Here is a 21,372-nt window from a genome sequence, read left to right on the forward strand (position 1 = left end):
ATCTACTCTAACCCCCTGCCATAGGCAGGGACACCTCTCAACTTGATTGCTCAAGGACTTGTCTAACCTGGCCTTGAAAACAGATTTACTGAATCCCTAAAATGCAGTGAAACATGGATAGGGCTGGGTGCCAGGTTGGACTGGATGATCTTGGAGGTCTCTTCCAACTTGGTTGATTCTATGGGCAAATGAGGATATTTGAGGCAGGATATTTCCTTAGATTCTATAAACCCCACAGGCTTTGTAGGGTGGCTCCATTCTGAATGACAGAATGCCAGATTGGAAGTGACCCCAAGGATCTTCCCCCCAAGGAAGGAGGTGGACCCCAAGAAAGGTCCAGCTTTGCAAAGTAATCAATTCTGTGAGGTCTAAACTCTTCAAAAGACATCACTGCTGCTTCTGGGAGATGTAGAGGGATTAAATTTTGTAAGAATTGATTTTTTTTGAGGCAGTTGGGGTTTCACCACTTAAATCAGTTTACTTTCTGCTTAGGTGAAGTTGACTTTTGTTCAACTACTTGATGAAAAATTCTTTAGGGGAGGTCCAAGTCCTGATCATAAACACAGGCTTGAACCTTCAGCTTTAAACCTGTATTAATTTGTATTATTATCTCTAAATTAGCAAAAGGAGACCTTTGTGGCTGCCTTTTATTTTAAGATGGCATTCCTTGAGGCAAATCAATAACTTGAGGCAAATAAGTAACCTGAGGCAAATAAATGACTTTGCAGACTGATTGTGCCACGGTCTGTTTAGAGAGGAAAATTATTCATCTGTGGGATTTTTATGTTCAGAAAGTTACTTTGCCAAAGGAATGCTGCTTTGTTCATCATTTCTTCAGCAGCAGATTTATTGCTTTCAGTTCTACAAGGTCAACTGAACTTCAACTTGAGGCTTCAATTAATTATTCTTTCCACTTGCTGTCACAGTGTGAGGAGGCCTTGTGACAAAATTTAAGTGTCTTGCCTGTAATTTGTATTTGTTCTGTTGAAAAATGGTTTACCTCTGACAAGTGAGAAGGAAGCATCCTTCCAACCATGACAATTCTATAAATATTTTCTCCTCTTTTTCTTTTTTTTCCCTTTTTTTAACTTAAGGAGCTTTGAATTTTTCCCGTGAATGACTGTTCCAAAAGAGGGAATAAGGAGAAATGTCACTTTGTTACATCCAGCAATAAATAACTACAAATAACAAATAGCTCCAAAGGGCTGCAGATGGGAGATAAAGAGATGGAAAGTTATGGTTGACTCTGCTCTCGTGAGGTCCCACCTCAAATATTGCATTCAGTTCTGGTGTCCCCAGCATAAGGACACAGAGCTGTTGGAATGAGTCAGAGGAGACCACAAAGATGAGCCAAAAGTTCTTCTAGTGGTAATTGATATTGCTCTTGTGTGGCCTCACCTCCTCTACTGCATCCAGTTCTAGTGTCCCTGTCATAAGGACATAAACCTGTTGGAGCCAGTCCAGAGGAGGCCACAAAGATTATGCAAGGGCCAGACCACCTCTGCTGTGAGAGTAGGCTGAGGGAGCTGGGGGTGTTCAGGCTGGAGTGAAGAGGACTCCAACAGGACCTTAGAGCTGCCTAACAGGACCTTAGAGCTGCCTTCCAGTACCTGAAGGGATCCTACAAGAAGGCTGCAGAGGGACTTTGCATGAGGGTATCTAGAGACAGCTCACAGGGGAATGGTTTGAAGCTGAGGGAGAGCAGGGTTAGACTGGAGCTGAGGAAGACATTCTCTTCAGTATGAAGGTGGTGAAGCTCTGGAATGGATTGCCCAGTGAAGTTGTGGATGCCTTCTCACTGGAGGTGTTCAAATCCAGGTTGGACCAGGCCTTGAGCAATCTGGGATAGTGGGAGGTGTCCCTGCCCATGGCAGGGGGTTGGAACTGCATGGTCTTTGAGGTGCCCTCCAGCCTAACCCATTCTATGATTCTACTGAGACTGTTTTGGACTGAACTCTCTGGTGCCCAGAAATGGTCACTTTTGTTTTTTCCTTACCACATTATAATTGCTGTTTTCAGTGCTAAAGAGAAATATTCCTCACATCCCAATTCCTAGTTTTACATATATTTTTCTAACAGACTACAAAACATTTCTCTTTTCCCAGTTCCTTTTGAAAGATTTAATGCTACAGCTTGATGTGTCTATAGGCCACTCCTAAATCCAGGTGCAAAATGTTTTACTTGAGAAGTAGGCTCCTTTTTCCTAGTAGGAAAATAAAAACAACAACAAAAGGAAATCAGATACTTAAATGAGCCAAAAGAAAAGCTGTACATGAAAAGACTTTCAATTAAATTAAAATCTCTTCTAGAGAATATTCAGTCTGCAACAATAAAAAGATGGGACAGCAGGTTGACATGAAACCAACCTTAATTATCTCTTTGTTTTGCCTTTTGCCACAGAGACATTCTCAATCCAAAGGATGTAATCACTGCCCAGTTTGACAATACAAGCTCCAGTAAGGATTTCTGCAGCCAGTCCTGTCTTTCTACGTATGAACTGAAAAGGAAACCTATTGTCACAATTCACACCAACAGCATTTCAACCAAATGCAGCATGTGCCAGAAGAATGCAGTGGTAATTGCAGACTTGTTCCTTTATTCAGGCTTCTTTAGCTCAGGCCAGCTTGCTGTCTCTGAGATGAATGTACAGGTGCTGGTGGGTGAGAAGCTGGGTGTGAGCCAGCCAGTGGCATCCTAGGCTGCATCAAAAGAAGTGTGGTCAGCTGTGATGGTTTGGGAGTTACCTGCTCCCACCACTCTTATGAAATCACTCAGACTAGACTGTCTGGAAGTTAAGGAATGAAGCTTGAAGTAGGCAGTTGCACCTCCTTCACAGGCAGAAGGCCACATCTGAGATCCCCCATGGGTGATGAAGTGAGTCCTGTTCTGGGGAACCCCATTTTTGGGAGGATGCTTTGATACTCAGCTGGGACTCCACTTCTAGGCACCTCTAATGGGGGAAAAGTGAAGCCATTTCCCATCCAACATAGCCCACAATAGTTAGAAGCAGGATAGATGCTGGACCAGGAGCATCTCACATTCCACATCTGTCAAATGCAGCAGCTAATCTTTAGCCTTGCAAAAACGTGTGGAAGTGAAAAGCTCCCTAGATGGGCTGTGACCATTGGCATAAAGGAGTGCAGAAGTGCTTTAAGGGCATCTGCCAGGCCAGAAGGGGGAGGCTGTCTCAGGAACAGTGTGGCCAGAAGGACAACCCTTGTTACATATTCTTCCTTTCCTTGCAGATCAGGCACGAAGTGAACTACCAGAACGTGGTGCACAAGCTCTGCAGTGATGCCTGCTTCTCCAAGTTCCGCTCAGCTAACAACCTGACCATGAACTGCTGTGAGAACTGTGGAGGCTACTGCTACAGTGGCTCTGGCCAGTGCCACATGCTTCAGATAGAGGGACAGTCAAAAAAATTCTGCAGCTCCTCGTGTTTGACAGCATACAAGCAGGTGTGTTTTGACAACATTAAAAGTTGGTCTTTGATTAGGTTTGGGGTGTTCATAGAAGCACCCAATTAATTAGGTGATTGTTTCTCTTACTTACTTGGTCTAAGATAATTCCTTTGGTCTTCTGCTTCATCTGTTCCCACGCACCCTGTTGTGTTTCCCTTCCCACTGAATCAACTACTAGAATATTCCACTGAGGGAGGAGATGTTATTTGGTCTCCTCCTCAGCAGCAGCCCTTTGGGACTTACTTTAGCCTTTGAGAGGCCTCCTCTTTGAGAATTCTCCATGAATATAATCATAAAATGACTTAGTTTGGAAGGAACCTTAGAGATCATCTGCTCCAACCTCCCTGCCATGAGGAGGGACATCTCTTTAGCTAGACTTGTAGCATTTGAATTAAGTGGAGAGGAAAAATAATAATTAGGTGATCATTTTGCTCTTAATTTTTAGACTTTTAATGTTTTCATTTTGCTTCTAAAAGAGTGGAGCTGAGAGAGCCTTAATTTATTCTAATAGCTCAGTTATTTTTGGCTGACTTATTTTAATGCAATTACTTGAGGGAAAAATTGCCCTCTGAGAAAATAGTGGAACTTCATTTTGTGGCTTGACTCTGGTGTCCCATTATTCAAACCACTTAGGCCAGGAGAGGCCCTAATGAATTATAAAGAGTCTGGTGGAAGTATTTCATCCAGAAAATTACCTGCAGCATTAGTTGTCCTCTGAAACAAACCTGGAAATCAAATGAAATAAACTGGAAAGGGGAAAGGGATTTCATGCTGCTTTTGCATCTCTCATCTAAAGCTCAGCTATGTCTTGTGAGACCTCATCTCCAATGCTGTGTGTCCAGTTCTTGTGTCCCAAACATCAGAAGGACACAAAACTGTTAGAGTGAGTCCAGAAGAGGCCACAAAGATGATCCCAAGGGCTGGAGCACCATTTTTATGAGGCTGAGGAAGCTGGGGTTGTGCAGCCTGGAGAAGAGAAGACTCTAACAGGACCTTAAGAGCTACCTGCCAATAGCTGAAGATATCCTACAGGAAGGCTGCAGAGGGACTTTTGCTGAGGGTGTCTAGAGAGAGGACAAGGGGGAATGGTTTGAAGCTGAGGGAGGAGAGAGTTAGACTGGATCTTAGGAAGAAGTTCTTCAGTAGGAGGGTGATGAGGCTCTGGAACAGGTTGCCCAGGGAGTTGTGGATGCCTCCTTCCTGGAGATGACCAAGGCCAGGCTGGATGAGGCTTTGAGCAAGAAACTCTAGTTGAGAGGAGTCCCTGCTTGTGACTAGGAGACTGGAGTAGATGATCTCTGAGGTCCTTTCCAATCCAAGCTGTGTCTTCCTGAACACACAGTATGCTCAAAGCTTGGAAGGTTAAGTCTCATCTATTTGTTCTTGATTTTCAAACAGCATTCAGCTCGATTGTCAGATGCATTCTGATATTTTCTGGGGGTTTGTGGGTGTTTTAAAATCCTTAAAACCATCTATTCTGTCCTTCTGTGAAGATCTGGAAGAGCTGTTGGCAGAACAAAGTGCATTTTTAAGACTTGTCTGAATAAAATGATCCTGTGCACTAGTTCTCAGGGTTTCTTCCAAACTTAAAAGACCTTAAAAACTCTTCACTGTTGTGAACACAGAAAATGTGGCTAAGAAAGGTAGGCTGCTTTTTGTGTCTTTTAAAAGTAGTCTGTAGGCCATAGATTGACAGCTGTGATCATGGCTAGGAGCTGCATCTCATCCCCATTTTGCTACTAGACACATATTCAGGGAACCTCCTGCTCTGGGTCTTGTTGTCTCATCTGTTACATGAAAATACTGCTTACATTCATCACTGAGCCATCAAAGAATCATCAGGAAATGTTGCTCTTAGCAGAAATGTTCAAGCTGCCTGATGGAAAGTGCTCAATATCTGCTCTTACAACACCTAGTGGAGGTTGCCTGGGCACTGTTTGAACTAACCAGCAAAAATCCCACTTAGTAAAATGAGAAAGAGCCCTTAAGCCTCAAGTGGTCAGAGAGGGGAATGGTGGACCCCACATGAGCATGTTTACATCCTAAGTAATGCAAATGTAAAATGAATTTTGTTTGAATTGCATTTTCAGTCTCTTTTAAACACATTTTTATGCGATTAATTTTCAGGTTAATAAAAATACTAAGTTTCAAATGAATGAAACTTGCATGTTTCCACAGAAGTCTGCTAAAATTACACCTTGTGCACTGTGTAAAACTTTGAGATCTTCAGCTGAGATGGTAGAGAGCACAAATAACTTTGGAAAAACTGAACTCTTTTGCTCTGTTAACTGCCTGTCAGCACATAAAGTAAAAATGGTTACTTCTTCAGGTAAGTTTATGCTTGTTTACTTCTTTAAAAGCATAATTTCACATTGCTCATAGCCAGACTTATTTAGTCTTGAAAGCTAAGGCTGGTATTTCTTTTTGGGAGGGTGGGAAGTGGCTTGTTTCTTATAATGGAGATGTTAAGATGGGAGCAAGAAAGCTGGGGAGGGGCTTTGTACAAGGGGTTGTATTGATGGGATGAGAGGGAATGATTGAAGGTTGAGGAGGGGAGACTTAGACTGGAGATTAGGAAGAAATTCTTTAGAGTGGGAGTGGTGAGACACTGGAACAGGTTGCCCAGGGAGGTTGTGGATGCTCCCTCCCTGGAGGAGTTTGAGAGCTGTCTGGATGAGGCCTTGAGCAGCCTGCTCTAGTGGAAGATTTCCCTGCCTGTGACAGAGGGGTGGAGCTGGATGATCTTTAAGGTCACTTCCAACCCAAACCATTCTGTGGATCTATGAACATAAGGAGTTTCAAGCATAGTCACAGTACAGTCAGTTCAGCTTGAATTTTAGAGAGCTTAAACATGATAGTAAACCTTAGCATCTATTTTCTGCTCTTACAAGTGCAGCTGCTGGATCTTCCCACCTCAGTGGCCATTTGCCCTGCAACTGCTGTGACTTCCCTGCTCCATTTCCTCTGAGGGGGTTAACTTAGTTACTTCTCCCTCATGTGGCATTCAGCAAGGCAAACGTTCTCAGCTCTTTTTCTTGTAAAAGAGCAACCTGCTTACTGACATCCTAGGGATACTGGGAGATGAATTCAAGGATCTGGCAAGCAACAGGCTCTGCAGCTACAGCTGTCTGCTTCTGAGCCGCTGTGTGCACCTTACCTTGTCATTCAGCTGCTCTGGTGTTGGTTTTTCTTAGTGTGCACAATGGAAAATGACCTGCACCACCACTTGGATTTTGCCTAAATCACTTCTGGTTTTTCAGTTCTTCTTTGTTTCACCCTCAGGTATCCAAGTTCAGTGCAACAGCTGCAGAGCTGCATCCAGCCCTCAGTATCACTTGGCCATGTCAGATGGGAGCATACGCAACTTTTGCAGCTACAATTGCGTAGTAGCTTTTCAGGTGGGACATCTAAGATGTTTTTGTTGTTCTTAGCTGAATAATAAATGGGTGGTGGAAAGATCTGAGATGTCAGGTAAAAGACTATAAAGTGAAGTCTCTGTCCTCAATGTGCTTTCCTGCAGAATTTGTTCAACAAGCCTACAGGAATGAACTCCTCTGTGGTACCTCTGTCGCAAGGTCAAGTCATTGTAAGCGTTCCTTCGGGATCAACGGTTTCAACCAGTGTCACCACCTCGACTGTGTCCCCCAGCTCCATGAGCAGCAGTTCAGCTGCAGCTGGTTTACAGAGGCTGGCTGCCCAGTCCCAGCAGGTCTCTTTTGGCCGTCCTGTTGTGAAACTTAAGTGTCAGCACTGTAACAGATTGTTTGCAACCAAACCGGAGCTGCTGGAATACAAGGTAATGGAGAGCAGAGCTTCTCAGGCTTTTGGGTTTTAACAGAATAGTTAGAATGTTAGGGGCTGGATGGGACCTTTAGAGATCATCAAGTCTAGAGGTGGTATATATTTAATGGTCTGTCAATATTCCTCTGTTGCTTGCTGTTACCTACTCTGGAATAATTCAAGGTCCCTTCCAACCCAAACCATTCTGTGAATCTATGAATTTGGAACTGATTTTCACAGTATGGTAGGGGTTGGAAGGGACTTCTGGAGTTCTCCAAGTCCAACCCCCCTGACAATGCAGGTTCACCTAGAGAAGGTCACACAGGGGACACATTGAGGCAGGTTTGGAATGTCTTCAGAGGTGGAGACTCCACCACCTCTCTGGGCTGCGTGTTCCAGTGCTCCATCACTCTTAGAGAAGTTCCTCCTTTTGGCATCATCTAAGCATTATCACAATTGAGAAGTTCCTCCTTTTAGCATCATCTAAGTATTATCACAGTTGATACTGATTGTAACAGTAGAAATAAAAAACCCCAAACTTTGTCACTGCCTGGCTAGGTAAACACATTGCTGCTTCTTGGTGCTAGAGATGATCCTTTTAACTCCAGGACAAAGCACATCGGTGAAGACTTACTGCAGAACGTTGTACTGTTACTAAGCTAAATGAGAAGATTTTCTAGTGCTGTCATTAAATTCTAGGGTCATAAATACACTTGTGAGGTTTTATTAACAATTAACAACCTGGGATGTGAGAGATGGGGACCAAAACATTCTGGCTGTGTTGCAGGGTAAGATGTTACAGTTCTGTGGGAAGAACTGCTGCGATGAGTATAAGAAGAGGAGCAGCGTGATGGCAATGTGTGAATACTGCAAAATTGAGAAGATCATCAAGGAGACTGTGAGATTCTCAGGCGTAGATAAAACATTCTGTAGTGAAGGTAAGAGAGGGAAAGGCTGTGGTTCAGACCAATCAAGGCAGAAGAGCTTTGCCCTGTGATTATTGGTGGTACTAACCTGATTGGTTTAGGTTTAAAACTGGGTTTTTAAGTTTAGAAGCACAAAACTTTGTCCTCCCTTTACATTTTACTGGTGTGTTTCAACAGATGGCTACAGGCAGAACTAAATACAAGGACTACAAGTGCCAAGCAAATGGCATTTTGATGTTGAAGGATGTTTTTGGTTTTTTTTCTTCTCTTTTAGGTTGCAAACTGCTCTATAAACATGACTTGGCTAAGCGCTGGGGAGCCCACTGTAAAATGTGCAGTTACTGTTTACAGGCTTCCCCCAGGGTGGTCCAGCATCACTTTGGGGGGAGAATGGAGGAGTTTTGCTCAGAGGACTGCATGTCTAAATTCACAGTTTTGTATTACCAGGTAAGCAGTATTCTCACACAGCATCCTCTAGAATATCAATGCATCAGCAAAAGGCTCTTTGTACCTCAGGAGCTAAGTGAGCTGCCTGTAGGTGACTTCTGCGTCTATAGAACATATTGTGAGAGATGAGTAAATCCTTCTCAGCTTTTGAGTAGCAGTTTTCTCTACAGAGAAAAGCTAATATGGGCTGTGGGAAGACAGACACTCAATGTTCTGCTGCTTTGTGGTACAAAACCATGCACCCATAAAGATTTCTTCCCACTGTGTTTGCTCAGCAGGGTGCGGAGGGGGCTTTGTGCACATAACTCTTTGTTGCTGTTTACAAGTGTGCTAAATTTCTGCTTCACTCTTTTTTTTCCTAGATGGCAAAGTGTGATGGTTGTAAGAGGCAAGGTAAACTCAGTGAGTCCATGAAATGGCAAGGGGAGATCAAGCATTTTTGCAATCTGCTTTGTATTCTGTTGTATTGTAATCAGCAAAATGCTCCTGACCCTCCACCCCCGAACAACACAGGTAAAACAGGCTGGGAATAACCTTGCCTTTTGGTGTGCATGATGATGGATGTGAGCATTTGTTTGGAAACTTGATTCAGTGAACTGCTCTGGTGAGACCTCACCTAGTGTACTGTGTCTAGCTCTGGAGCTCTCAGCATGACAACAACATGAAGCTGTTGGAGCAGGGCCAGAGTTTGCCACAGCAATGATGCTGTGAGGCTAGGCTGAGAGAGTTGGGCTTGTTCTGCATGGAAAAGAGAAGGCTCCAGGGAGACCTTCTGGTGGCCTTTCAGTGCTTAAAGAAGCTGAGCAGAAAGCCGGGGACAGACCTTTGTGCAGGGCTTGTTGCAACAGGACAGAGGGTGATGGTTTGAACTGAAGAGGGAGATACACAGGCTACATACAAGGAGGAGATGTCTTATGCTGAGGGTGGTGAGACACTGGCCCAGGTTGCCCAGAGAGGTAGTATATGTCTTATCCCTGGAACCATTCGAGGTCAGGTTGTTTGGGGCTCTGAGCAACTGCTCTAGTTGAAGATGTCCCTGCAGAGGGGCTGGACTAGATGACCTTTAAAGGCCCCTTCCAACTCAAACCATTCTATAATGCTATGACCTGGGTGTGGAAGGAGACTTTGGTAGCTGCTCCCTACACGGAGGTTGGCCTGGATAACCTTTAAAGGTCCCTTCCAACCTAAAGCATTCTACCTTTTCACTCTGTCTTCTACTGGGAAGCTTGCCCACTGCCCCTGCATGGGCTCAGTCTTAGATCTCTCTCTTACTTCAGACTATTTCAAACTTCTGCAGGTATGAAATGAGATTGCTTCATAAACCAAATCTAAATGGGGATTTTAAGGAAGGTGAAACAAAAAAGCACTTGCTGCTTGTCAGTCACTTTCCTGAAACAACCCCCCCCCATTTTATTGGGGTAAGCTGTACTGATCTCTGTTGAAGACCTGTGAGATACCAGCTTGTCTCCTGTACTTGCTAGCACATAGCCAGGTAGGGGAGAGTGTTAGTCTTCATTTAACAGAAGAAATGAAGTGGTGAAATTAATACACTTTAATATATGCACAGACTTCTATGTATGCACTTAAAAATAGCCACATCTGTGCAGTCTGTAGGCATATGAAGAAGTTAACCATTTCTCTGTCATTAAGTGTTGATTCTTCAGTCTCAATGCCACGGTTGATGATGTGTGCTGTGGCTGTTTCCTTGCTCATTACTTCAGCAGATGGAATGGGAAGGAGGGTAGGAATGAAGCCCACAGGAGGTAGAACTGATGAGTTTCTGTGGGGATGAAATGCAAAAGGAAGAAAGGTTCACAGAAGACAGGAGGAGGAAGTGAAAACAAAGGGCAGAAATAGCTCTGATGCTAAAGACAGGCAGAGTCTCCCACTGACTGATGCTGGCTGTAGCAGAGGAGTATTGACTGAAAGTGAACCGAGGTTCAGCTCTTCAGCTTCCTGCACATCTACTGCTCACACTGGTGGGAGCTGTTTTCCCTCGTTAAGAGTAGTATCTAAGTAACTTTATACTTTCAGGCCACTATACCATGTGATATTCCTGCTCTTGCCAGTAGATGTGACTGTGAGGAAGGGCAGTACAATATAAGGTGGATCTGCTTCTCCAGCAGCCTGGCTGCAGCTTCAGCTGAGGCAAACACCAGACCTTCACAAAACTGACAGCAGGCAGATCCCTGAGTTGGGGGCTGCCAGCACAGTGTTTTTGGATGAAATGTGGTAATTCCTGGTCATGTGGAGACAAATGGTGCTAACCTAAGGACTGTGAGAGCCTCATAAAATTCCCTTCATTCATTATTTGTTGGGATCTCAACTTTCTCCCATGCTGTGTGTGTTCGATACTGAGCATGGTGAGGCTTCCAGCCCTCTTGTCTCCTGAGTGCTGCTGAAATACACACCTGTTACAAGATGAAAGCTGCTTTCATACTCTGGTGAACTCCTGAATTGTGACAGTGACTGGAACACAGCTTAAATTTGCTTGTGGAGCCAGCTCCTGTTGAAGCTGAAGCACTGCAGTTTGCCACCTCCATGCCCTCCTCATGTTGCAGCCTTTTTCATGTGCAGAGCAGCCTGGAGGGTGGGTGATGTTTCAGAAATGCTGGTTTTATAACCATCTGGCTTATTTTAGTTCTCTTCTGTTCACTTTGTCCAGCAAACCTTTCTACAGCACCAGCTTCCTCCTCAGGCCCTCCTTCTTCAAGAAAGGACTCAACCCCTGTCATAGCAAATGTGGTGTCCCTTGCAAGCACCCCTGCTGCCCAGCCCACAGTTAACTCCAACAATGTTTTACAGGGTAAGATCAGTAGGATGCCTTCAATTTTTAAATCACTGTCCCTGAACATTTCTTGATGCCCTCAGCATAAGAGGGACATGGAAGTACTGGAGCAGGTCCAGAGGAGGCCACAAAAAGATGATCAGAAGGTTGGGGAACCTCCCCTGTGAGGACAGGCTGAGAGAGTTGGGGCTGTTCAGCCTGGAGAAGAGAAGGCTCCAGAGAGACCTTAGAGCAGCCTTGCAGTACCTGAAGGGGGCTACAGGAGGGCTGGGGAGGGACTCACTACAAAGGTTTGTGGTGAGAGGATGAGGGACAATGGCTTTGAGCTAGAAGAAGGGAGATTGAGTCTGGAGATTAGGAAGAAATTCTTTACAATGAGGGTGCTGAGACACTGGAACAGGTTGCCCAGGGTGGTCGTGGATGCCCCTTCTTTATAGGTGTTCAAGACCAAGTTGGATGAGGCCTTAAGCACCCTGGGCTAGTGGGAGGTGTCCCTGCCCATGGCAGGGAGTTGGAACTGAGGTCTCTTCCAACCCAAACCGTTCTATAAGTGCTGAATTTATATTTGCTCAGGACTCTTTCCCACTGAGGAGAAAAACAGATTCTTCATTATGCTTTACTTCAGTGCAGACAGTTCTGATCTTCCTTCCCTTGGGTATAAATAATGACTTAAATATATGTACCCATAGCAGGCAATGAGGTTTAGTGGGGATTCTTTTCCTTGACCTTGGCAGATGTGGGTTATAGTCCTTGCTGAGAAGCACACAGGTTATTGTATGTGTTTTTTTTTCTCCTTCACAGGTGCAGTCCCTACTGTGACAGCAAAAATAATAGGAGATGTAAGTTTTACAAGAGACTCTTTTACTCACTTTGGCCCAGATTGTATCAGTAACAAGTAAAGTATCCAAGAATTTTCCAGTCCTTTTGTAACTGCTTTTCAGACTCATCCAGTTATGACAGATGCTTGTTTGAAATAGATAGAATTTGTATGGTAGAGAAGAATCATCTCAGCGTTCTGCAGTCAACTTAACTGTAGGGCATGAAAAGCAACGGTTCAGTGAGATGCAGAAGCTTTTTGTGTCCACTGACAGGTGGATTAGATGTTTGAAGGCACAGATTGCTTTAAGCTCTTGAGGTGGTTGTAGTTCTCAAGCAGTTCATGTGTACTTTCTGTACTGGGGGCTACCCTTTGTGCCCAGAAGTGATGTTAGGAGGCTCAGCATGGGAGGAAGTGGACCAGTGTGGGCTGCTGAGGCTAACATGACCAAGCTCTTGCAGCTTATCTTGCCCTCTCCCCTCACTGGTAGTATGATGGTGGAGCTGTGGGGAGTCATTGTCGTTGCTTACCTGTGGACAACTCCTGGAGTCCTTATTCCTCAGCTCTCTGAGGTGTGATACAGAGCTTGCAACTCTAACAACATGAACATTTGATGAGGTAACTCTCAGGTTCTGAAGAGTGACAGCCTTTTAGCTGAAGTGTTATTTATGGATTAGGGTATGAATTCTCCCCAAGGAAACAGGGATTTGACTGCAGGACAGTTAGGACATGAAATTAGTAGAGGCACAAATAGGCTGTGTGTAATCAGTAAATGATGCTGACACTGCCAGCATTTGTGTTCATTTTTTGCTTCTTTTCAGTGCTTTCACAGCAGTTTATTGAGGTTTTTGGATATCTGGATCAGCCAGACTTGTAGTCATCAAAAGATTTAACTCTTCTTACCTTTGCCATCAGTAAGTTTCCAAGGTCAGAAGTCTGTAGAGGTGATTTGACTGTAAGAACCAAATGTTCTTGTTAACAAAAAGAGATAAATTTAAATGATGAAAATAAATGGAAGGGGAGAGCAGAAAGCACCAAACTCATTTAGCAAGCTGCCTTTGCAGTAGTTTTTATATGATCATGTTCAACATCAAGGGGAATTTGTAACTGTTCAACCTGCTGCACTAAAGAACTGATCTGACAGCACCCTTCAAACCAGTACTGACCCTGCTCCATTTGTGTTTCTCCAAACAGGCTAGCACACAGACAGATGCCCTAAAGCTTCCATCATCACAACCACCCAGGCTTCTAAAAAACAAGGCATTGCTCTGCAAGCCAATCACACAGACTAAGGCCACCTCTTGCAAACCTCACACACAAAACAAAGAATGCCAGACAGGTATGTAGCAAATCCCCTGCCCCTCTGCCTGTGTTGTACTTCAGAGAGCTCTGTGTGATTTATAGCCCAAAGGATGGGGGAGAGGGAGGTTAATACATTTTAAACCCTTCAATAGTTTTCAGACTGTTGTGTGATGTTTTCCAAGTAGAAGTTTGCCTTAGAGAGGTAAAACATTTGTTGTTCTTTGGCATCATTAAAGATTTGAGTGTGGTGCATCCTGAGATTTTCTTTAACTCAGCTTTCTGCAGTCATCTTAGCTGAGGGGAATGAAGTGCAATGTTTAGGTGACATGCAGGAGGCTATGGAGGGAGCTTGTTTTCCTGAAAAGTTGAGTTGCATTCTCTCACAAGCCACAAGAGCAGACTCATTTTAATAAGGTTCATGATTTTCATTCTCACTCTCCTTTAGTTGTTAGATGCAAGTTGTTAGACAAGCCCTATGAGGAGAGGCTGAGGGAGCTGGGGTTGTTTAGCCTGGAGAAGAGGAGACTCAGGAGTGACCTCATTTATGTCTACAACTACCTGAAGGGAGGCTGTAGCCAGGTGGGGTTGGTTTCTTCTGCCAGGCAAGCAGCAATAGAACAAGGGGACACAGTCTCAAGTTGTGCCAGGGCAGGTCTAGGCTGGATGTTAGGAGGAAGTTGTTGGCAGAGAGAGTGACTGGCATTGGAATGGGCTGCCCGGAGAGGTAGTGGAGTCTCTGTGCCTGGAGGTGTTGAAGCCAAGCCTGGCTGGGGCACTTAGTGCCATGGTCTGGTTGCTTGGGCAGGACTGGGTGCTAGGTTGGGCTGGCTGAGCTTGGAGCTCTCTTCCAACCTGCTTGATTCTATACAGATACAAAGAACCTCCAAAAAGGTAAGTTCTTATTTCTAAGATCATTTCATTAGATTCATATTTGCTTTGAGCTCCCTCTGTGGCAAGGCTGGGAGGAAACAGAAACACTTCGAAAGGCTATTTCATAGTCCAGGTTGGCACTGAGAGTGCTTTTATTAATACAGGAGCTTGGAATATCTAACCTTGGTGTCAACCTCTCTGTGAGGAAGCTAAAGTTAAGTGGAAAGACTGCAGTAGACTTTTTAGTGGTATCATGTTATGATCTTGTGGTCAGTTGTGAGATAAGTGCAGCATTTACTTGGCTGCAGACCTTAATCTTTCATGCTTATTTCTACTCTCTTTCCTCTCAGCATTAGTCATACAGCCACAGGGCTGTTTCTTCACAACCCAGAATGTGAAAGATGTCTGTGAGCCAAGTGCAGCACCTGTGCAGCAAACAGAAGTCCAGACAATTATCATGGACACTCTGGAGTGTGCTGGATAGTCAGATGGGTAGATTGTTTTTTTGGTTTGTTCTGTTTTTCTTCCATATATCAGAAAAAGAAGAGGAAGTTCCACCCAAGGTCATTGTGGTACCTGTTCCTGTCCCAGTGTTTGTGCCAGTGCCCCTTCACCTCTACACTCAGTACACACCAGTTCCACTTGGGATGCCAGTACCTGTAAGTTGTACTACAGTTCACTGGAGAAATGGTTTCTAGACACAGAGCAGTGTCCTTTGGGTTTGTGACTGCTCACTAAAAGGATGGTTTAGGTCCTTGAAGTCATTGGGTTTTAATTCATCACATCTTATCTGGTGAGGCACTTACACAGAGCTGCCAGTTTGTAGGATTGTTGCAGGAAAGAAACAGCTCTTCCAGTCTGGAGTTGTTTTGAGATCAAATTGAGTATTTCTAAACTCTGTGTAAGATGAAATGAGAGGAATTTCCTTTCTCTCTCTGTTGTTTCTCTTCATCCCAAAAGTATTTGGAGACTGGATGTGGCACTTAAGTGCCATGGTTTAGTTAATTAGGAGGTGATAGGTTGGACTCAATGACCACAAAGGTATTTTCCAAACTGGTTAATTCTGTGATTCTTTCTGATTCTGTGATTCTGACACAGCTGGCAGCTCCTGGCTTGGACAGATTCACTCTCATATGGGTCAAGAACTGGCTGGAGGTCCAGGCCCAGAGAGTGGTGGTGAATGGTGCCACATCCAGCTGGCAGCTGGCACTAGTGCTATGCCCCAGGGATCAGTGCTGGTCCCAGTCCTGTTCAGTATCTTTATTAATGACCTGGACCAGGAGATTGGTTGCAGCTGGCACCAAGCTAGGAGCAGGTGTGGATCTGTTGGAGGGTAGGAGAGCCCTGCAGAGGGACGTGGCCAGGCTGGATGGGTGGGCAGAGGTCACTGGGATGAAATTTAACAAGGCCAAGTGCAGGGTTCTATGTTTTGGCCTTAACAATCCCAAGCAGCACTACAGGCTGGGGACAGAGTGGCTGAGAGCAACCAGGCAGAGAGAGACCTGAGGGTGCTGGTAGAGAGGAGCTGAAGATGAGGCAACAGTGCCCAGGTGGGCAGCAGAGCCAATGGCATCCTGGGCTGGCTGAGGAGCAGTGTGGGCAGCAGGACAAGGGAGGTTCTTCTGCCCCTGTGCTCAGAACTGCTCAGGCCACATCTTGAGTGCTGTGCCCAGTCCTGGGCTCCTCCATTCAAGAGAGATGTTGAGGTGCTGGAAGGTGTTGAGAGAAAGGCAGCAAGGCTGGGGAGTGTCCTGGAGCACAGCCCTGTGAGGAGAGGCTGAGGGAGCTGGGGGTGTGCAGCCTGCAGCAGAGGAGGCTCAGGGCAGAGCTCATTGCTGCCTGCAGGGAGGCTGTAGCCAGGTGGGGTTGGGCTCTGCTGCCAGGCAAGCAGCACCAGAACAAGGGGACACAGCCTCAAACTGTGCCAGGGCAGGTCTGGTTTGGATGTTAGGAGGAAGTTGTTGTCAGAGAGAGTGATTGGCATTGGAATGGGCTGCCCAGGGAGGTGGTGGAGTGGCTGTGCCTGGAGGTGTTGAAGTCAAACCTGGCTGGGGCACTTAGTGCCATGGTCTGGTTGGTTGGGCAGGGCTGGGTGCTAGGTTGGGCTGGATGATCTTGGAGGCCTCTTTCAACCTGCTTGATTCCATGATTCTATGATTTCTAATGATTTCCACATGTTCCATAGGTACCAGTTCCCATGCTCTTCCCAACTTCCCCGGAAAATGCTGATAAGGCCACGGAAACTATTCAGGATATCAAAGAGGAGGTTCCCACAAGTCCATTTGAAGCTGATCTCCTTCAGATGGCAGACATGATTGCAGAAGATGAGGAGAAAGAAAAAACACACTCTCATGGTGGTATGTGGTGTTCCTAAAAAAGAAACTAAAGGCAGTGCAGTGGAGATCTCTCACCATGGAAAACAGAGAGTAGACACAGGGCTTGGGTTTGCTGCTTCCCAAGTATGCACACCAAGGAAACTGGTCCTGTTGTCTTACCGACTTTTATTTTCCACTATAAAAACGTTTGTGCAGGTAAAGTGCCAGCCCAGACAGGACTATAATGCTTGTGCCATGGCTTAGCAACTTTGATTACTTACTCTTTTAAAATGAGGAGACCTTTGGGGAATTGAGCTGAGCTGTGTGTTTGAAGATCATTTTGCCTCTGTGTGCAATATTCTGTTCTATGTTTTGAAAACACATTTCCTTGGAAGATTAATTTTCTCTTCCTCCATAGATCCCATCTCAGGTGCTGGCTGTAGTTACTCCTTTCTGAAGCTTTTGTAATTGCACAGTGTCAACGTTCAGCAGAGCTGTTCTTAGCATAGATCCCACCTCAGATGCTGAGCACTGATAGTGGTTTAGAGGTCTTTGCTTTCCCTTTCCCTGATCCTAAGTGCTGATTTGACTTTTGTTGACAGTAACAAATTACTAGAGGTAGAAATCTCCAGATCAGTACCTCCTGCTTTAGCAGGAGGAGTCCAAATCAAGAAGACAGAGCAGCTGCTTTACAAAAACCCTGTGCTGTCAGACTTTTTATTTGTGGAGGGTGCTGCAGATTGGAATGTGTTGGATAGTGACCATCCCATGTGATAAAAGAAATGAACAAATACCAGAGAGCTTACTTGTGACTCAAATAACAGACACAGAGGCATGGAAATGGTTGGAAAAGCAAAGCTGGGTTAGTTCTGTGTTTCTGTTTCTCCCATAACAGGGTAGGAGGCTGTTAGGAAAGGTCTAGTTGGAGGAAAGGATGCATGAAATGTTTCAGTATTGTGACCTAATGCATAGATTTTTGGTGGTCAGAGTGTTTTGTGCTAGTCATGTGAGCTGTCAGCCATTTGTAGATGAAATTCTCCTGCTCTTTTTAAAGGATCTCAAACATCTGAGCATGAACTCTTCCTGGACCCCAAGCTGTTTGAGAAAGGTCAGTTAGATTTATTTGTACAAATGGATTTTGATCCTGCTCTGCACAATCCTCTCTTCCTGCCCTTCCCTGTAGCATGTGGTGTATCTCCTCACTCTTTTTGCAGACCAAGGTAGCACTTACAGCGGTGATCTGGAGTCAGAAGCAGTGTCCACTCCTCACAGCTGGGAAGAGGAGTTAAACCACTACACCCTACGATCAAATGCACTGCCAGAACCAGATCCAGAGCTGAAGCAGTTCTCCAAAGGTGATGTGGAACAGGACTTGGAGGCAGATTTTCCATCAGGTCAGTATCATGGGAGTTAAAATGCATTGTGGTTTACAAACGCAGGCAGTTTTCTGAGCAAGCATTATAGCAGCAGCCTGCTTAGGGAGGGTTTTCAAATGGTAAAATGGAGTATTTAATCCTGCAGTAACAGATCAGCTCTTGGTTTTAAACTATTAGCTGGTGTCTTTAAGAGACAGCCTGCTGTGGTACAGTCACCAACTCTGGAGGTGGTCAAAGGGCACATGGATATAACGCTGAGGGATGTGGTTAAGTGGTGGTGGTTTGGCAGTAGTGGGATCGTGAGCTCTAGGTGAGTGGTTGGACTTGATTCATGGAATGGTTTGGGTTGGAAGGGACCTTAAAGATCATCCAGTTTCAACCCCCTGCCATAGGTAGGGACACCTCCCACTAAATCCAGTTACTCAAGGCCTCATCCAGCCTAGTCTTGAGCATCTCAAGGGAGGAAGCAGCCACAACCTTTGTGGGCAACCTGTGCCAGTGTCTCACCACCCTCTCTGTAAAGAATTTCTTCCTGATCTCCAATCTAAATCTGCCTTCCTCAAGCTTTAAACCACTCCTTCTCATCCTATCACTACAAGCTCTTGGTCTCAAAGGTCTGTTCCAACCACAACTGCTCTGTGATTCTACAGAACCCTTCGCAGGAGTAGCAGGTAGCCTTATTGGCTTTTGAATTTATCACTTCGGTGTCCCTAGGTAGAATCCATGCAAGTGGTGCAGAAGTGTGGCTGAATAAGCAGACCCCATGCTGGGGAGGGCTTTTTTTTCCTCTTCTGATACCTGACTCTCCTTATACAGAAATGACATAATTGCTTAATTCAGAGATTCTTAGAGTGGCTTGGGTTGGAAGTTGCAACTCCTCTGCCATGTACATGGACACCTCCCTCTAGAGCAGGTTGCTCAAAGCCTCTCATTGTTGAAATTATGAATCATTCAAAGGCAAAGCATTATTTGTGTATCCAGATGTGATTGCCAAATGTAAGGTTTCCTCTAGGATCTAAGTGACATTTCTGCCTGGGCTGTTAAATCATATAATTAAACTCTTAACGGTGTTGATTTGACTTCAGACTCATTTGACCCTCTCAGCAAAGGACTGGGGTTGCATTCACGTTCGCGAGCAAGACGGAGACATAGAGATGGCTTCCCACAGCCAAAGAGAAGGGTAAGGAAGGACTCATGGAGCATAAGATCCTTTGCATTTCAAGGCATGGCATTCTGTGTGTGCTTGTTCTCAGAAATTAACTGCTCCAGGATGAAAAAGACAATTACTGCTTCAGGGTAGAAGTGAGAATTCACTTCAACCATGCTGTCTGTTTCCTCCTATAGCAGAGAAGATTTTTAGCTAGAATAAATGCTCTGGTTAGGGGAGAGTGGCTCTTAAATATGTGTAATTTCTAAACTCTCCTAAAGAGATGTCTTTAAGGAGTGCCATAACACACAGGAAATGCTGTCCTGCTCTGCAGATTGATCACAGTGGGAATTATTGTCCTTTATTGCAGCTTTTCTTTCAAACATTCCTATTTGTCCACATGTTTAAAAGACACATGTCCACTGTATAGCCATTCAAAACCACATCTATATCCATCAACTATGTAGCCATTAAACAAACCCCAGATAGCCACTGTATAACCAGTAAAAAACACATATGTATCCACTGTCTAGCCAGTAAAAAAACAGAGATATTCACTGTATGTGCATTAAAAATGTAAAAGTCCATGAAAAAATGCATATATATATTAATGAAAAATATTATATTTTGAATCATTTTAAAAATTCCATTAACATAGATACAGATCCATCAAGAAATATATATAGCCATTAATATATATATATTTATCCACTATATATCTATTGAAAGTACATATTTATCCACTATAGAACCATTAAAAAGCCCTTATTTATCCACTATAAAGCCCTAAAAAAAAACTTATTTATCCACTTTATGTCCATTAAGAAGTGCCTGTTTATCCACTATATATCCATAAAATAGCACTTATTTATCCACTATATATCCTAAAACCATGCATATTTAACCACTGTATTTTTATTTTAAAAGGGCATATTTATCCACTGTATATCCATTAATAAAGTGCATATTTATGCACTATATATCCATTTAAAAAGTGCATATTTATCCACTATATATATCCCTAATAAAGGGCATATTTATCCACTATATATCCATAATAAAGTGTGTATTTATCCACTATTTATCCATTTTAAAAGTGCATATTTATCCATTATATATTTATTTAAAAAGGGCATAATTATCCACTATATATCTATTTAAAAGGACATATTTATCCCCTATATATCTATTTATAAAGTGCATATTTATCCACTATATATCCATAAAAAAGTTGCATATTTATCCACTATCTATTTTAAAAGTGCATATTTATCCATTATATACTTATTAAAAAAGGGCATAATTATCCACTATATATCTATTTAAAAGGACATATTTATCCCCTATATATCTATTTATAAAGTGCATATTTATCCACTATATATCCATAAAAAAGTTGCATATTTATCCACTATATATCTATTTTAAAAGTGCATATTTATCCCCTATATATCCATTAAAAAGGTGCATATTTATCCACTATATATCCATTAAAAAGGTGCATATTTATCCACTATATATCCATTAAAAAGGTGCATATTTATCCACTATATATCCATTAATAAAGTGCATATTTATCAACTATGTAACCATTAATAAAGTGCATATTTATCCACTATGTATATCCATTAAAAAATGCATATTTATCCACTATATATATCCATAAAAAAGTGCATATATATTTAAAAAGCAAAATATTTATCCATTATATAGCCTTAAATTTATCCACTGTGTATCCACAAAAAAGTGCATTTTTATCCACTATATATCCATAAAACCACCCCTATTTATCCACTAGGTATCTGTTAAAGAATCCCTGCTTACCCACTAGGTATCTGTTAAAGAATCCATGCTTATCCACTAGATATCTGATAAAGAATCCCTGCTTACCCACTAGATATCTGATAAAGAATCCATGCTTACCCACTAGATATCTGTTAAAGAATCCATGCTTACCCACTAGATATCTGATAAAGAATCCATGCTTACCCACTAGGTATCTGATAAAGAATCCATGCTTACCCACTAGATATCTGTTAAAGAATCCCTGCTTACCCACTAGATATCTGATAAAGAATCCATGCTTACCCACTAGATATCTGTTAAAGAATCCCTGCTTACCCACTAGATATCTGTTAAAGAA

At 43.5% G+C, this 21,372-nt stretch overlaps 1 protein-coding gene across 9 annotated transcripts in view; it reads left to right on the top strand.

The window, feature by feature from the left end:
- LOC135190996 (zinc finger MYM-type protein 4-like) overlaps positions 1-21,372 on the top strand; it is a 55,095-nt gene that overhangs the window by 22,209 nt on the left and 11,514 nt on the right. For 8 of the 9 annotated variants that reach the window (XM_064172914.1, XM_064172917.1, XM_064172910.1 and 5 more), the window contains 16 exons: positions 2,401-2,575; positions 3,246-3,458; positions 5,589-5,790; positions 6,744-6,859; positions 6,982-7,257; positions 8,029-8,179; positions 8,442-8,614; positions 8,977-9,127; positions 11,280-11,420; positions 12,204-12,241; positions 13,414-13,558; positions 14,929-15,050; positions 16,577-16,748; positions 17,761-17,814; positions 17,921-18,100; positions 19,168-19,262. In XM_064172914.1, the coding sequence (XP_064028984.1) occupies positions 2,401-2,575; positions 3,246-3,458; positions 5,589-5,790; positions 6,744-6,859; positions 6,982-7,257; positions 8,029-8,179; positions 8,442-8,614; positions 8,977-9,127; positions 11,280-11,420; positions 12,204-12,241; positions 13,414-13,558; positions 14,929-15,050; positions 16,577-16,748; positions 17,761-17,814; positions 17,921-18,100; positions 19,168-19,262 (2,404 nt within the window). The remainder of the gene's footprint in view (positions 1-2,400; positions 2,576-3,245; positions 3,459-5,588; positions 5,791-6,743; positions 6,860-6,981; positions 7,258-8,028; positions 8,180-8,441; positions 8,615-8,976; positions 9,128-11,279; positions 11,421-12,203; positions 12,242-13,413; positions 13,559-14,928; positions 15,051-16,576; positions 16,749-17,760; positions 17,815-17,920; positions 18,101-19,167; positions 19,263-21,372) is intronic. The other variant, XM_064172911.1, reaches the window with a different exon arrangement.

This window comes from Pogoniulus pusillus, chromosome 37, assembly GCF_015220805.1.
Source record: "Pogoniulus pusillus isolate bPogPus1 chromosome 37, bPogPus1.pri, whole genome shotgun sequence".
Classification (NCBI taxonomy): Eukaryota; Metazoa; Chordata; class Aves; order Piciformes; family Lybiidae; genus Pogoniulus; species Pogoniulus pusillus.